The sequence below is a fragment of the Lupinus angustifolius genome, chromosome LG16 (assembly GCF_001865875.1).
Source record: "Lupinus angustifolius cultivar Tanjil chromosome LG16, LupAngTanjil_v1.0, whole genome shotgun sequence".
NCBI lineage: Eukaryota > Viridiplantae > Streptophyta > Magnoliopsida > Fabales > Fabaceae > Lupinus > Lupinus angustifolius.
The window spans coordinates 8,168,884-8,186,290 of record NC_032024.1 but is presented as its reverse complement, the minus strand read 5'-3'; the positions used below and the strand labels follow the sequence as shown (position 1 = coordinate 8,186,290).

Below are 17,407 nucleotides of genomic sequence, written 5' to 3'. Positions count from 1 at the left end.
ATATTTTTTAATCTTAATTTTTTTTTATGTTATGGACATTAATATGTTTGTATTAATTTTGTAGGTTATGAGTTGATGCGACCACGGTTCGAGCGAATGTTGAATTCGTTGCGTCAAAAAAATTCAAGGGCTGGTGCATGGTTGGACTAGATTCCAAAAGAGAAATGGAGTCACGCATATGATGAAGGGAGACGATATGGGCACATAACTACAAATCTTGTTGAATGCATTAATGGTGTCTTGAAAGGATCAAGAGCTCTTCCTATCACTGCACTTGTTAGAGCAACATATTATAGGCTAAACGAATGGTTCAATGAACATCGAAATGAAGCCTCTAACATGGTTATGGCAGGACATGTATATTGCGAAAGAATTGACAAAGGTGATTAAAGAAAATCAACGTAAATCTACATGTCAAATGGTTCGTAATTTTTCTCGAGAGACTGGAGTCTCTGAAGTTGAAGTTGTATCTAGATCTGGTGGTCGGCAAGTAAGGCTGTATACAGTAAAACTTGCTGAGAATTGGTGTGATTGTGGAGAATTTCAATCATTACGATTGTCGTGCTCACATGCTATCGCAACGTGTGCTTCTTTGAATTTAGACTGCAGCCAGTTTATCTCAACAATTTACCGCCTAGATAATCTTCAGAAGGTTTGTGGATATGAGTTTCAACCACTTGGTAATGAAGAATATTGGCCTCCTTATTCAGGTCCGACATTCATTCCTAATCCTGTTATGCGTAGGAAAAGAAGTGGAAGACCAAAGACTTCACGCATTCACAATGAGATGGATGAAGTTGAAGGTGAACAACTTAAAAAATGTGGATGGTGTAGAACTGAAGGTCATAACAGGAAGACATGTCCATTGAGATCTAGAGAATTAGGGGAGAGTTCTAGGCAACATTTGTAACAGTAGTTTATTTTTTATTCATTACCTTTATAATGTATTTATATTGATATAAACTTCTTTTCTGAAATATGTGTAGTGAATATACTATAACTATGTACTATAAATACACTCAAACTATAAAATATAAATATACTAAATAAATATACTAAAACTATATAATATAAATATACTCAAACTATATACTATAAATATACTAAATAAATATACTAAAACTATATAATATAAATATACTCAAACTATATACTATAAATATACTAAATAAATATACTAAAACTATATAATATAAATATACTATAACTATATAATATAAATATAACATAACTATATACTATAAATTTAAATATAAATATTTAACGTGTGCAAGTGTGTTGCATAGAATATTTAAATATGCTAGAGTCCAATGTGCAGAAGACTTTAAATGAGAAATAAGTATGGTAGTGTGTAGAAGTTAAATAGCTATACATAAAGCAGAATTGTACATCTTTGCAGTGTTGAATGACTATACATATTATAAAAATTATAAAAATTGAGTTTGAAAAACTCCTCCCCCATTGCCGAGTTAGGGGGAGGATAATTTAAAAAAAAAATCCTTTTGAAAATCTCCTCCCTCATTGCCGATTTAGGGGAGGATAATTAAAATAAAATAATTATTAGAAAACTCCCCCCCTATTGCCGATTTAGGGGGGAGAGATTTAAAAAAAAATAATTATTGAAAAACTCCTCCCCCATTGCCGAGTTAGGGGGGAGAGGTTAAAAAAAAATTTAGTAAAACTCCTCCCCCATTGCCGATTTAGGGGGGAGAATAAAAAAATAATATAATTTATAAAAACTCCACCCTATTGTCGATTTAGGGGGGAGTACATTAAAAAAATAATAAATTTCTCTAAATCGGCAATGGGATTGCCGATTTACCCTAAAACTACACTAGTTTGGTAATATTTTTAAAAGGTGCACTAAGACCGTAATTTTTCGGTCAAGGTGCACCAACAAAGTAAATTTTCCGGTAAGAGTCTCTCTCTCTTCCAACTTGCAACCAATATCATTGATGTTGTTAAAGTATCATTCTAATGGTTCACTATGTACTATATATATATATATTATAATAAATATAATAAAACTAAAAAAATGTATACAAACAGTGTAAGAGTTTAATATATTGTCACTTTATTATCTACCATTCATTTTCAATTATTATTACCTCTTCAAAAAATTAATACAAATGAATGGTGGTTGATGTATTGTGTTTAAAGTTGTACAATGATAATGTATAGATATTATACTCTATAATTATTTACAATAGTATAATATCTATATATTGTCAATGTAAAGGTGTTAACAGTCATTACATTATCCACAATCCATTTGTATTACTTTTTTCGAAGAGTAAATAATAATTAAATATAAATATTAAATGATATAGTTATAATATATAAAATTCATAAATTGTCAATATATATTTTTTCTCTATTTATAATATGAGTGTCAAATCTATGCACTAACATTGTAAATATGTATATACAATTCGTAGGTCTTTTACCTTTCATTTGGATTATTTTTTTTAAAAATTAATGAAAATTGAAAATGAATAATGAATAATACAATGAAGGTACAAAAAAAAAATACGCTATCAAAATATATATATATATATATATATATATTTCTCTTATAATATATAACTCAATTATCGCTAGTAGCTCCTTACAAACAACTTTCGAATCATGCATGTGTTGTTTTAAAAAACATGAAGAAAGAAATCAAGGGCGGACCAATTTTAATTGGCACAATACAGGTTGATCGATTCTGAGTGTTATTTTCTAGTTTTGGTTAAATTCAATTTCATTTAAGTATAATTATCATACTTTATTGATATGAGAGCTAGTTTAACTGTTTTCATGCTGAATCGACCAATAAACAATATTGATAACTATGATTGCAACACATCTTTCGGTATCCTAGCATCAAATAGCATTTACTCTATCTATTATATTCATTTTTCATATATTAATAATAGTTTTAATATATGAAAAATAATAGTTTTATTAAAAGTAGTTTTCATATATTCATTTTTCATATATCAAAATACACCGTCAGTATATATATCATACACTATTTATTTCTAATAATAGTTTTATTAAAAGTCAATAATAATTAAAAGTAAATGATAAATAATACAGTAACAGTGTAAAAAACTATTATACTGTCGGTATATATATCTTTTACTCATAATTTTAAACTATGTGAAAAAATTTAAAGTAAAGTGGAGTGGCCGAGTGGATATATAAAAATGAAATTGAGGTAAACAAAAATGGAAAAGTTGGTATGTGACTTTTGGCTTGGGACATGCATTAATAATAAGTTCAGAAGAAACCTTTCAGTTCCGCACGCTTGTAATTTATTTGCATATATATTTCCTTCCTAATTATCAGTTTAACACTTCAACTATCACTTTACGTTTTCAACTTAGAAGGTTATGGCCTCAAATAAATTAAACCAGCAGATTACCAAAAAATTGAAAGAGATTAATCAACTAAAGGATTTGCAGATTAAGAACTTCACTGACGAAGTTCAAAAGGTCCATATTTGTGATTAGCTTATAGGATGTAATGTTTGTGTGAATTTCTATATCTTGATGCAGTTTAAATGTTCATATTATTTGCATGCATGTTTGGTAATGCTTGTGATTTTTATGATCAAATATACTCTTACTCTTATTTCTTTTGACAGTTTATGATACTAACGGTTTTGTTTAACGAAGTTGTGTTTTTTGTATTGTTTTCAGAACAAAAAGAAAATTAGCACTCTTGATGAAGCTGCAAGGAAGCTCAGATGTGATTAAAGAAGAGTTTTGAGATGAGGTGAAAATCGAATGGTTCGTGTTATTGATGGATGATGGTATTTGAATATTGGTTATGCATTTTCATTATATCATCCACCGTTGACTTTTAAATAAAAATTACAAATGAATGTGGTGGATGATATATGGAATGTTTATAAAAAAATTCACTAATATAACAATAGCTTGATTATATTTCATTATCTTTTTAACCAGAGAGAAATTAATGAACTGAAAACTAAAATCACTCCACTCCAAGACTAACTCAAAATTAAGGAAAAGCTGGAATTTGAAAACGAAGAGCTAAGAGAGAATTTGGATTCCAAGAGGCACATGGAAGATGAATTTCTTAAGTTGGTGGGTGATTTCCATATGGATTCAAAACAAAGGGAAAGATCACTTCAAGGAATAGTCCAGTCTTACAGAATGATGACTAATAAAGAGAGTGAGAACCGTGACAATCTTGAGAATGATGGAAATCAACAGGTGAAGGTATGTTCTTTATCATAATGATGTATAAATTGTGAAAGTAATATCTGCTCAATCAAGGTCAGTTTTTTATGATAAATAAAGACTTAGAAGTTAATTAACATGATTTATGATTGAATGACTTTCAATACATGTAGTCCATCTCACCCAGTGGGACAAAGGTTTGGTTGTTAATGTTGTATTATTTATCTGTCAATTGATGTATTATGGACTAGTCATGTATTTGATGATGATTCTACTTGCCTATTAAAGTGTTATATGCGTAGAATAGCATATTAATTGATTGAAGAAACTGCTCTGGTTCTTCCTTAATGCCAATGAAAATGCATTCATATTTTTAGATAGTAATATACTATGTCAGTGAATGCCATGAATCTAAAACAACCTTGGTCTCAGCATTGCTGGTGCATTTATCTTTAAGGAGAAAATATTAAAGATCAGGTCCTCAATGACATTCCATAATCTGTCTGAATTTCGATCTAGTTAAGAATGCGTGTAGTACCATAATATTCCAAATTGCCTTTTTGCAATCATTACAAACCAATCACAAATGAAGTTTTTTGGGGGTAAAACTACTAATGATTAATGAGTAGTGTGAGTAGCCAATTGGGATTTGGGAGTTTCATTAGCCATACCCACCCAGTCCTTTTCTTCTTGTCATTGTAAACAGTTTAGAATTATTATTATTATTATTATTATAAACTAATGAATGATCATATACTATATATTTAATGAATTAAAACTTAGGAGAAGGTGGGTGAAATTGAGTCACCTGTCAAGATTGTGGCTGTTGTGGACTTGTGATTTTTCGCGTAATGCAAAACATATTTTTGAATTTGAATTAGTCTAAATGCAGTCCGATATAACTCTATTACGACCTGGTGTGTCCACATTACTATTATTTGGTGTCACATCGTAATTATGGTATGATACGGTTGAGGTAGCATTAGGGGATGCAATCTACAATTTAAAACAATGTACTCTATAACTACAATTTTATCATAATTTATTCATGCTGTCTCAAAAAAATGTTAATGGTAATGATGTGCTTAAGAAGCTTGAAGAAGGCTTTTTTTACCCTGGATGCTGTTTATTGTCCTTTTCAGAATACAATCAAAAATGTTTATTGTCCTTTTCAGAATACAATAAAAAATAGCTGTCTTCAGACGGCTTCTCTAGAGTTTGGGGGAATTATACCAGAGATGGATGATGAAATTGAAGACTTAGTTGAACTGAAGAAAGTGTTGATGATGAAACAACTAAAGAGTAATGATGAACTGCAGAATGCTCGAAATGAATTGATTAATGTAAGTGTTTTTTAATATTATGCTCCCTTTCTGTAGTGTGCTAGTTTGTTGAATTAATTTGGAGGATAATATGTGCAACAATGTCCATGTTTATGATTCTTTTTATTGTTTCAATTATTTGTCTGATCATGTTTGTTATGATAAGTATTGAATAGTCCACCTAATTGAATGTGATATTCTTTGTTATTACCTTTCATGGTTCAGTAGATGGTGGCAAAGTGACCTGAGTGAAAGTGTAAATTTATCATTTCTAATTCATCTAATTCACTTGTATTAGCCGAAGTGTTCTGTTTATCATTTCTAGTTCATAATGCACCTTTGTTGCTCACAAGGTCTATTGATAATATCTTTCTCTCGAAGTTCATTAAAGAAATATCATTGAACCAAGAAAAGAAAAAGATTTTAATTAGGGTCTGTTTGCAAGTTGAAATTTAGAGGAGAAGTAAGAAAAATGGATAACTTATGAGAGGACTCTAAAGCCTTCTTTTTCCCTTCTGTCTTCTCCAAAACTCAACTCGCAAATAGACCTAACTGATAACGTATGGCTTGGTTACTCCTAAGGAAACCTATGTTTCTCGTTTTATTATGGTTACTGTTTCTATAAGCCCTTTAATTATGGATTATATATTGCATATAGGTTGATGCTTGTCACGGAAGTTAACATGTTTCACCTTTAAATTTTTTTTAGCCCTTTAATTATGGATTATATATTGCATATAGGTTGATGATGTTTCACCTGGTATCTTGCATCCATATTTTGAAGAGTTGCCATACTTGATAGTTCTGTCTAGTTAAGCAATTTTTGTATGTTAAGTTGTTTATTTAATTTGGTTGAGCACATGGATGTTAAACTTCTTATGACTTTATTATTTATTATGGTGTTTTACATTACTGTAGTTGTGATTATGCTATGAAAATTGGCAGAAAATATGGTTCTGATACTCGGACAAAGATCTTTTGTTCCAAGAAAATTATGTCTCCAAGTACCAAACAATCAAACTTTAGAGAATAATGTGTGAATATTAATTTCTGTTATTATAAACACGTACTGAGACAGTAATGAGGACAAATGATTCTCATATCTCTCACTCAAGGAAGGCGGGGAATGCATGAGATGCCTAGCACCGGGCTAAAAAACATTATTCATACGTATTGGGGAAGCACATCTTCTCACAATGTGTTAATATATGTTCAGCGCTTTGATGAGTCAAAAAAAAATATTTAAAAATTAAAGTTTTAATTTAGATTTATTTTTTAACTTATCATAGCTGGACAATTAGTGCATAGGTTTTTGCTGATAACAGTCCAACTAAAGAATGGTGAATTACTAAAGAGACTTATAACAGCTTTTTCACTGGATTAAATTTATACTTTTAACATGTTTATTATTTTTTTAAAGATCCTAAATACCCTCTTTGGTTTCATTTACTCTAGACTGAAAAGTCGATAAATTTTCACATAAAAAGAACTTAGAGCAGCTGAGGAAAGACACAATTAAAAAATTGAGTTTGTAGTTGAAGAGGTATGCATGTTACTAGTGTTCTTATGTAAAGCGCTGTTATACTCACCCTGTGTTTGAGTATGTTTCTGTTTGGGCGTGGTTGTCTTGTGCTTGGAATACGCATTGACTAGTGAGGTAATTATATTTTAAATATTTAATAATTAGTATGTTAATATTTTTTAAGGGAGAATGTACCCTTAGTTCTATAAAGCAGTATTTTGTATTTGCTGCATCTTAATTGGTATTGGTTGGAATGGCATATTTGTTCATTATGAACAATTACATCCTTAATCCGAACTAAATGGTTAGATTATTTCTTAGTGATTAAGATGTATTTTGAAAATAATAAGTGAATAGTACAAGTGTACAACAGTAAATCCAAAAGGAAGAGTATATGACTATCAAGTAAAGTTTGAATAATAGAGCTAACATTACTAATAAGTGATCATCATAAACGTTAATGAGTACTAATTTTTCAGCTAGTTATATTCAAATAATAGACTTAATTCAAATGAGACCATGGAGGATATTGAGTGCTATATATCATCATAAACAACATTAACCAGAATGGTATAAAATTTTCATATATATCAGTTATATCAAAATAATGAAAATTCATTCAAATACATCGTGGAGGAAATTAGCCCTAGGATTGTGAAATTTTACTGTGATTTTACAAATGGGTTTGAATTTTGTATTAGAAAAAAGATGAAAGTATTGATTGTGTTAAATTTATTATACTATTTATGTATCATTCATCTTGTATTATCAACTCTTCCTAGGTTATGGTTGAGTTTGTCAATTTATATATAGGTGAACACCGTTATGCACTTTTGATATTATTATTTCTCTATAAATAAATAAAATATCACAACTTATAAAGCTCTACCAATTGGAAGTAATCTTTTATCCCACAATATGTTATATTATATGTGTTGAATTATGATTAGCTAGAAAAATATTTAATAACTAAACTTTTAACTTAAATACATGTTTTAATTAATCACAACTCATAACACACATGATGGGGTAGGTGTTCCCCTGCACTCCAACACATATTCTTGTGATCTTCGTAAAAAGAATAGTCAATCCTTAGTAGAGATGCTAGACACTTAACAAATTCTCTCATTAGTTACCATTATTTTGAAGTTCGTAACAACACTGTCTATCTAGTTGTGTTTGATAAAAGTAAAAAAAGTAATATTTTCAACAAATCATTATTTGTATAATTAGCTATTCTTTTAATACCCTATCCAAAAAGATAGTAAAATTACAAAGCTTTATGTTTAGCATTTCTTATTAGTACAATATGCTTAACATGTTTCCTTTGAGTAATTACAATTTTGGGTCATAATTTTAACGTTTGTTTTATGGGATCCTCCTACTGAGATAAAACATACTTTCTCAAGAGTAAGCATGTCTTAATAACTCAAATCCAATAGTAACCAATACTAGTGGCTGAGACTGAGATGATGCCATGACATGAAAGGATGTTATGAAAACTGATAGCTGAGAATGGTAAGAGCAGTATTTTGGTCAAATGGTCTGAAAGCCACTCACCCAAGAGCCTTTATAAATGAGGGGAAACAAGGATTTCACTCTGTTATCCTTGTCACTGCGGCATCACGCCGCAAAACTGGGATAGCGGCCTCAATAGTAGCCCGAGGCAGCCAAGATGGCGAACTGGGATGCCAGCCAGAATGACATCCCAGTAATGCCCTTTGCCAGGATTCAATCCCAGAATGCATGACTCGGTTCGACTAATTTGAAAGAAAAATGCTAAAAGTAAAAGATAAATAGTATTTAGTCATACAAAGTTTAACATTAGTGTCTTCTCCCAAGCTAGAGACAGCACTAAGGCATCCTTTATGAATGAGTTTGATTCTCAGAAAGAGCCCACAGTAGCATGAAGTGCCAAATTAAATAAAAAGCATAACATCATAAATTCCTTAACTACACACACCCATCAAGTATGGCAGCTTTTCAAATAAGGATGCAAGGTACCCAGCTTCTAAGGGTAGTTCCCTTCTTCAGGTGCATCATGTTAACTTCTGTGACAAGCATCCACCTATATGCAATATAATCCATAATTAAAGGGATTACAGGAACAGTAAGGATGATAAAACAAGATATGTGAAGGAAAAAAAACCCTTCTGAATACTATATAAATTAACTAGTCATAGTTTCTTAAGAAAAGAAGAAACTAGGTTTTCTTGTGAGTAACCAAGCCATATATCAGTCATTCTTTAAAATCTTGTTCTTAATAGGTTCTTTTTTATAAATGTTTTCTTTCTAGGTTCAAGTTAGACAGTTCAAAAGAAACTCTACATTACATACCAACCTTTCACATCATTCCCCGCTTCCGTTTATATGATTTCCATTGCTTCAGCAGAACTTGCACTCCTTCTTGCAAAGTTGCCACCCTTCCTTGTCCGTAGTTCCATACTTGTGAAGAAATATACCGCCCACTAGGATTATATTCATTTATCTCTTTCAGAGCTGTCACAACTGCATTATATGCTCCTTCACCGATCTCACTTCTCAGCCCAATCAGCTTCTCATCATCATCTCTTATAATTTCCTAAAATGAAACATATGTTATTAAGCCATATAAAAAATGCAAGCATTAGAAGTTTTACCAGAAAACGCAGTTGAAAAATAATGCCAATGTAATCACAGATTAAAATGAATATGAAAATCCTTGTATGGATCAAGTTGCTATATTGAAAAGATATTGGCCTACAACAGTAGGCAGAATGAACCTAAAAATGCTCCACATAGAGGAAGAATGAAAGCTAAAGAGTTCACTGCTTCTCCTGTTTACAACAGATATCAATGAAACAAGGTCATCCAACAGTATGAAAAAACCCTTATTTTCTTTCCTAAATTTATACACTGTTCATCTTCACTACAGAAGGTTCCAAAAAATAACTGATTAAAGGGCCAATTAATTTTAAGGCGGCTTCCTGATTTTCCAAGTCTCTCAGGATATTTCAGGAACTGGAATCAGGTATGAGTATTATTGTATTTACAAACCAGAACTTGACCCACGCCAGTGGCTTTAACTTGGGAATCAGGCCATTTGTAACTGTTTTTATCTCTAAGATATTTTCTTAGAGAAAAAGGAGATATAGAAGCACAAGTGATATAGAAGCACAAGTCATTGGACGAAAAGAAATCATCCACAAAGATGAAAAAGAAAGAGAAAATATAATAGGCAAAGAAAAGAAACTCCTGAAATCTGGTCAATGTAGAAGGAGAGCTGACTAGCCCCTTCGCAAATCCAAAATACTAATAGACCGTTTCCTTGACATGAGAGAGAAACAATTATATCCCATAACAAACTCATAGGAGAGAAAACACCCTTGAAGATGCCGGCAATCGGGCACTCCTTTCCAACCACAAAATCCCAAAAACAGCACATGGCCACAAGAATTCCTTTCCTTCTCCCCAAACCCTCAAAACTGAATTTGTAGAAATTGATCCAATGAACTAGGACAAATCCATTGCTCACCAGGAATACTAATAAGTGATTCCAAAGGATACACACAGCTGGACAATGAAAAATAAATGAAGCACAGTTTCAGACGCAGATCTACACATGATACATCACAATGCACATTTGCTAGTGACAGCAAAGTGGATCGAAGATGGGTTCAACCGATAATACATAGAGAAAGAGAAGGAAAGTGGGGAAGGGATGGAACAAAGGAGAAGGGAGACCTGGAGCGAGCTAGGAGAAAGGAGCGGCAAACATGTTTAGGGTTTTAATCAACCTAGGTCATGGACCAACACAGGCTGTATGTGGAATCGGTAGGCTCGTCGATTCCACCGATCCTATGCTCCGGCACGACCATTTCACCCAATTCCATGGGGTAGCTCTTGAAGATCGTAAAATCGTGTGATCGCATGAGCGAGATCGCAATTTTAACTACCTTGTGTGAGGCTATCTAACTTGCAAGTTGCAACCAGTCATTAGTCTATTAATCATATTGTGTAAAGCTGTCGAAACAAAAAGTTTGATCTTAGAAGGAGCTTCACAATTCCAAGTTGGTTTATCCAAGGAAAAAATACCTCACGAATCAAGGTCTAGATTTTCATCAAGATTAGAAGAAAAGGAGCAGACTATCAACCCTTTACTCTGATACACCCCCCCACCCCCCCTTAATTCAAGGGTGGGGAACCAAGTCATGTCTGCTAAAGATTTGTAGCTTAGTTCTCAGGTCCTGAAATCTAGCTTCAGATAGAGACTTCGTTAAAATGTCAGAGATTTGATGTTGAGTAGGAACATTGGCATCACAACTGTTCACATGACGACCAGACTTCAATTTACTTTATGCCATGAATTCTCTCTAACGGTAAACATTATGACCAAATACCAATTAGTTGACAAGGTGATGTTTTTGGACAGAAAGTTACCAAGGCTCAACCATCAATACTTTTAGATCTGCAACAAATCTACCAATTAACAAAATGAATTCTATTATCATACCACAAAAGACACTTTACATAACATTTCAGACCCAAAACTCTATCAGTGTGTCGTCAAGTTAGGTTAGGCCAACCTCAGAACTAGATGTGGTCACCTTTCTGATTTAACACCACACAGCAATCACCTATATTTTACGTTCTTCTTTTGATGTGATATTCAATAAGTGCGAGTGGCTTCGCTAATACCCCAACACAGAGCATACAATAAGAAAGTCCTCATAATCCTATTTATCCGCTGAACCACCCCTTAAGGCATTTTAAAGTGCCCATGCCATGCATAGGTATGCTGGACAGGCCACCCCTCCCATTTGTTAATTAGACCATCACTTTCATATATGAACATCAAACATGTAAAAATTTGCAAAGTATTTTGTTTTCTACTGTGCAAGTCTTCCAGGTCTACAAGTTTGGAAGGATAAAATGCAATTGCTGCTGCACTGTCATGGATGTCAAAACTCAAAGTTGCAAAATACTAATAAGTTGGCCAGTATTCTTCAACTCTTATAAACACTAGATGCTAAAGTGAAAGTATCAATATAAAGAATACCCTTAGATATCACTAGGCAAAACAAGTACAGATTCATAAGGTCAAATAGTTCTAATCTAGCCTGGGCCATCAAAATATTCACTCCAGTCATAAAAATACAGCATAAAGATAAATAACACATTGAACCAAATTTGGTTAAGACATAAGAATGATATGGAATCAAGCATGCAGAATTCAGGATAAATTCAGGAGAGCTATATGTTTAGCAAAGACACACCGTTTCTTTCCCTTCAACCATGATAACTTTGAATGGATGCCAATCTGGGTCCTTCAGATACTCTTCCCACAACGAACACAGTTCTGAAGTTCTCTCTTCAGCTTCCTCCTCATTATATTTTTTCCTCGTAGCTTCAAGGAATGGTCTCGTGTCGAGTTCCCCCATTCTCTTTACACCAATATTGCCACCACTTGGCATTTCTTTAATGAACTTTCAAGAGAAAAATAGATTACTATTAGATCTTGTGAGCAATACCTAAGTCCAATATAGGTTTAGAGTTTAGACTATGGAGCACAAACACTTCAAAAATAGTCATCATGTCTGTGTTGACATGTACCTGTATTGGGCACTTCATGGATACTCCAAACTGTATTTTACAATTTTTTTACTTTTAACTTTTGAATTTTTAAACCATAAAAGATGGAAATGACACGAAAATTAAAATAATATTAGCATTTTATTATGTATACAATGATTCATACTAAATTTAACCAAAACACTATTTCTCTTTTAAATTAAGATTTGTACTTTTATGTTAATGTTATACTAATTTTATCTATTATGTTATGGTTGTGTAATATCCTATATACAACAACAACCAAGCTTTAATCCCACTAGGTAGGTTAACTACATGGGTCAAACAACACCATAATGCTCTATCATAAATATGTCCTTTGACAAAAAGTCGATCCACAAATACTTCTTAACTGTTTCACCTATGGTTTTTCTTACCTCCTTCTGCCTCTATGAATTGGACTAACATCCATTTGATCTACTCTCCTTACTAGGGCTTCTACTAATTTTCTCCATACATGTCAAAACCACCTTAGGAGAGATTCTACTATGTTGAGTTTTTTCTCTTTGCATTTTCTCCCACCTAGTGGGGTTCGGGGAAGGTAGATGTCCAAAGAGGTTGTTTCCAAGATTTGAACCCATGACCTCCAGGTCAAAAGGCAACAACCTTACTGTTGCACAGAAACTCACCCACAATTGGATAAAATAGAAATGCTGAGGTTTTTATTAAACTCGAGTACCTTCCGTTGAACCATAAAAATTAACATGGAGCTGATTAAACAAAGGAATTCCCTAAAATATGTAAATTGATTATAAGACTAAATGGGTACTTCAAAGCAATTTTTACATCTGGTATTGCAGGAGATCCTGAACAGTTTAATCATGCAATGAATATCATATTCAATTCATATAAAACTTTAAACAGGCAAGTAAAATCGTCATACTAAACATGACCAGAATGAAAGAATATGAAAACTGGACTTCATTGAATACATGATCTTCCAAATTAATTTAAAGAACTAGCACACTGGAAAGGGAAGACAATATTATATAACACTTACATTAAGCAATTCATTTCGAGCTTCTTGCAATTCATCATTACTCTTACGTTGTTTCGCGATTAACGCGTTATTCATTTCATCTAAGTCTTGAAATGCTTCTTCCTTTTCTCTTAATTCCTTCATTAAAGTATCTACTTTATTCAGAACTTCTGCATCTTCATCATCATCTTTCATGTGCTTCAACACATTTAGTTTTCCTTGTAGTTGCTCAATCTCCAGCTCTAGCTTTTGTTTCATATCCAGGTCTTTTTCGAGCCGAAGGATTTTAGCATGGAGATCTTCTTTTTGCCTCTGGATGAACAGATATTCAAATAGCATTAATAGTATCCTATGCTACTCTGATGCTAACAGTGACACTCTTGGCCCATTGACAAAGCTTAAACTAATAAACCCAGGTAACAAACCTTTTGATCTTCAGCTAGTTTGAAAATGTTTTCATCAGCTTTCTGTTGCTCCATAGAAGCCATCTGAAGAGAGCTATTTTTCACTGCATTCTGAAAAGACAATAAATGTCATCAGGGGTAAACAAAGCCTTCTACTAGCTTCTTCAGCACAACATTACAATTAAAGGGTTTTTAAGATAACATCAATAAATTATGTTGAAGTCTTGGTTTATAGTCCTTAGGCAAGATCCTCAATGGGAAGAAAAGGAGTACAGGAAAATTAGATAAACCCCTCCACGGTATGAAACTCTCCAGCATACAACTCTTGTTACTTTGCCCCACCCATTACCTAAATTTCATCTCATTAAATGCATAGCATATGACCACTCAATAGAGTTTGCATTATTAATTATTATTCAAAACTAACGGTTAAATATTGCTGCCATGCCATCCATTCCACAGTTAAAAATAATTAGTCACCCATAAAAAGTAATTTTATTATTCCAATCTTAAATTCATAGGAATCTCAATCAAAGCATGCTAGAGGAGATGCAGCAAAAATCTGAAAATACTATACCTCCTCCATCTCTTCTGCCAACTTCTTTCTTTCACTTTCATTATGTGCCTCACGCTTTTCCAATTCAATTTTCCGCAACTCGAGGTCACTTTTATGGGTTTCCAGTTGCATCTTAAGCTTTTCGTGATCATTAAAAATCCTCTGGAAGTGATCCCTAGCATTTGACTGTATTTTCTTTATCTCTGAATAAGGAATCATACCATAAAACAATGTTGTTTCAATGATCAGCATCATTCGAAAATAATAATTGATTGTCATAAATGTGATTCCAGCACAATATTCTTAAGAAATTAATGTTACTATGGATAAATTTTTGGTTCAACCCCTATACTGATTCAAGCTACTGGTGCCAATTTCTGGAATCTGAAGCACTGGGTTTTTCTATAAAAAAAGAGCATCCTGTCATATTCAGATTCAACCACGTGGTCATCAAAGTGGCAGTTGCACCATACACTTGGCCTTGTACAACTAGACAAACTAATCACAAATATGAAACAACAACAACCACAACTAACATGAGTTCTAATCCAAATAAGGGAAGAATAACTTAGTCTAATAAAATAAGATACCTTCATTATAAGCATGAATGAGCTTATCTTTCTCCCCCATTGCAACGTCCATTTTCTGTGTAGTCTCATTGCATCTTACTTCTATCTCTTTTAAGTGCTGGTTCTTGGCCTGAATAATGTTATGCAAATTGGACACTAGTTTATGCTGCTTTCGATCTTCTTCTTCCTGCAGTTCAGATACAGTTTTCACATCACCCATCTTTCTCAGATTTTCTCCAACAATATTGTTCATTTTGTAGTCATCTGCTCGGGCAACCCATGCATAAAGACCAGACTTCTCCTCCGAATTAGCAAACCAATCCTTTTTCCCATGATGATCTGATTCATATGCTTTTTCAAATGCCAATGCATTATGGAAGCCTGGCCAATTCTTATTAAATTCTACAAGAGCAGTCCCAGTGTGACCTCGGAAATTCCATAGAGGACTAACTCTAAAAGGATTAAACCCCCTGCGTTTGTACTCATCTCTCAGTTTCGAACCACTTTCCCCAACGCAGCGTCCATCTCCTGCCCTTCTAGTAGGGATATTGACAACAATTCCAATCCAAGGCCAAACAAACTGTTCATTAGGATTAACAGAAGAGTCACTTTCCTCTGCAGGTTTTGGCGGAACATCAACAGTCATAAGATCTTTTTCCAAATATTTCACTAAAGCCAAATGGTTAGCCTTGTCTATAGCCCTTCTCTTTTGTGAACTACTCTGGCCCACCCCAGAAGCATGTTGAAGGAGCTCCTTGTACATATAATCCCGTTTTCTCTTTTTAGGGCAGTATGGGCAGGTGAAAGTCTTGTCTGATGTTTTCACACAGTGACTTCCATTTTTCAGTTTCTCATAAGACTGGTCCTCGTAGTCACTTATTTCAGATTCACTAATATCAGTATCCTCCTCAGAGCTGTGATCCATTATAGTTCCTCCCTCGACTTAAAACTATGCTACCTGAAAGACAAAATTCACATTAATACTGACATTTTCTATCCTTCACTGATTAACTCCATTAAACATCATTAAGAACCACCAATTTTCCACATATTCAGCGCCTAAGAAAAACATTAAGCTCCAACAGAAATTTTATTAAACACACTTCATTGAAACAGATACCCCAAAGTGTAATGTTCCTTCAAACATGGATCTAAACTACATACCATATAAGAGACCAACATCGATAAATAAATAAAATACCATGTAGTAAAAAATGAGAGAATATATTAACCAAAACCATTCAGATTAACATGCACTAATTTTCCCAAAGTCAACATGAGGTACAATTCATCAAACACCAAAGCAGATGGATATTCCCAATTCCGGAGCCATGCAATAATCAAACAACAAGTGACCAATTACTCTTTGCTCAAAGTTCAACACAGCTTATAAACATTATCTTCAATGTCCAATTAGATTATCTTACTTTTCAAAAAAAATAAATAGCGTGTAAGAAAAATCTTAGAGATTTTTACAAAACCCTAGAATTTAAGCAAATTAAGCAACATTCACTTGGTACCACTAACATCCCCCTCTTCTAACTGAAGATACATTTCAATGCTGAAAGTCAATTTAACTCAACAAAGTCCAACCCGAAACACATAAACCCAAAATCAAACCCTAATAACAGTAGAAATATGAGAACATAGCACATGCACGAGGAGAGAAGAAGAATTCCAAGTAATAAAAGAGAAAAATTTCACCGTGGATTCTCACTCCCTGAAAGTGGATCTGGTGGAGGAGGAACAATCGTGTGACCTAATTGCAATGCGGAATGAAAATTGATTCATCCAATGACACTGCATTCTCACTCATTCAATAAGGTTTTTAATATTGACACGTGCGTGCATTAGCGCGTGATATGAAGGAGGCAAGGATGACATGGAGGTTTATGATTGGAGCGTGATAAAGACGCGTAGATGCCAGGGAGACATGAAAGGAAAAATGACATTGTGGTGTGCAGTGTTGGGAAGCACGAGAGAAACTTACGAGAAAAACTTGTGAGAACAAAACCGTATAAAAACAACTAATAAAATTTTGACAGCATATTAATATTTTAATTTTAAATGATATTATTAAAAACCATAGAATGTATTTATATTCAAATGTGATATATTACATGCATCTTCATACAAGTTTTTCTCAAAATATATTTTGTTTTGATTAACTCACAAAAACTGTATTTTGGAATTCATTTTTATATTATTAATGGTATTTCCTTACCTTATTAATTTTTCTAAGAAATATG

At 33.0% G+C, this 17,407-nt stretch overlaps 2 protein-coding genes across 4 annotated transcripts in view; one reads left to right on the top strand and one right to left on the bottom strand.

Moving 5' to 3' along the window:
• Positions 1-150, top strand: part of LOC109329282 — a 996-nt gene extending 846 nt beyond the window's left edge. The window contains exon 3 of the mRNA XM_019562961.1: positions 65-150. Within this exon, the coding sequence (XP_019418506.1) occupies positions 65-150 (86 nt within the window). The remainder of the gene's footprint in view (positions 1-64) is intronic.
• Positions 8,818-16,988, bottom strand: LOC109329871 (protein INVOLVED IN DE NOVO 2-like). Of its 3 annotated transcripts, none has more exons than XM_019563742.1 (8): positions 16,863-16,988; positions 15,180-16,116; positions 14,611-14,792; positions 14,055-14,144; positions 13,651-13,941; positions 12,296-12,505; positions 9,378-9,621; positions 8,818-9,108 (listed from the first exon to the last, which is right to left on the bottom strand). In XM_019563742.1, the coding sequence occupies exons 2-7, from the start codon at positions 16,081-16,083 to the stop codon at positions 9,385-9,387; spliced, it is 1,914 nt and encodes a 637-aa protein (XP_019419287.1). In that variant the 5' UTR covers positions 16,084-16,116; positions 16,863-16,988; the 3' UTR covers positions 8,818-9,108; positions 9,378-9,384. The 3 variants fall into 3 exon arrangements, with proteins under 3 accessions (XP_019419287.1, XP_019419285.1, XP_019419286.1); XM_019563740.1 differs by having other exon boundaries at positions 9,382-9,621; XM_019563741.1 differs by having other exon boundaries at positions 9,382-9,621; positions 16,876-16,898.

Coding starts and splice junctions, on each gene's coding strand:
- LOC109329871 (XM_019563742.1), bottom strand. CDS start 16,083: ATGGATCACAGCTCTGAGGAGGATACTGATATTAGTGAATCTGAAATA. Junction 14,793..15,179: donor CATTCATGCTTATAATGAAG/GTATCTTATTTT, acceptor TTCCTTATTCAG/AGATAAAGAAAATACAGTCA. Junction 14,145..14,610: donor TGGCAGAAGAGATGGAGGAG/GTATAGTATTTT, acceptor TTGTCTTTTCAG/AATGCAGTGAAAAATAGCTC.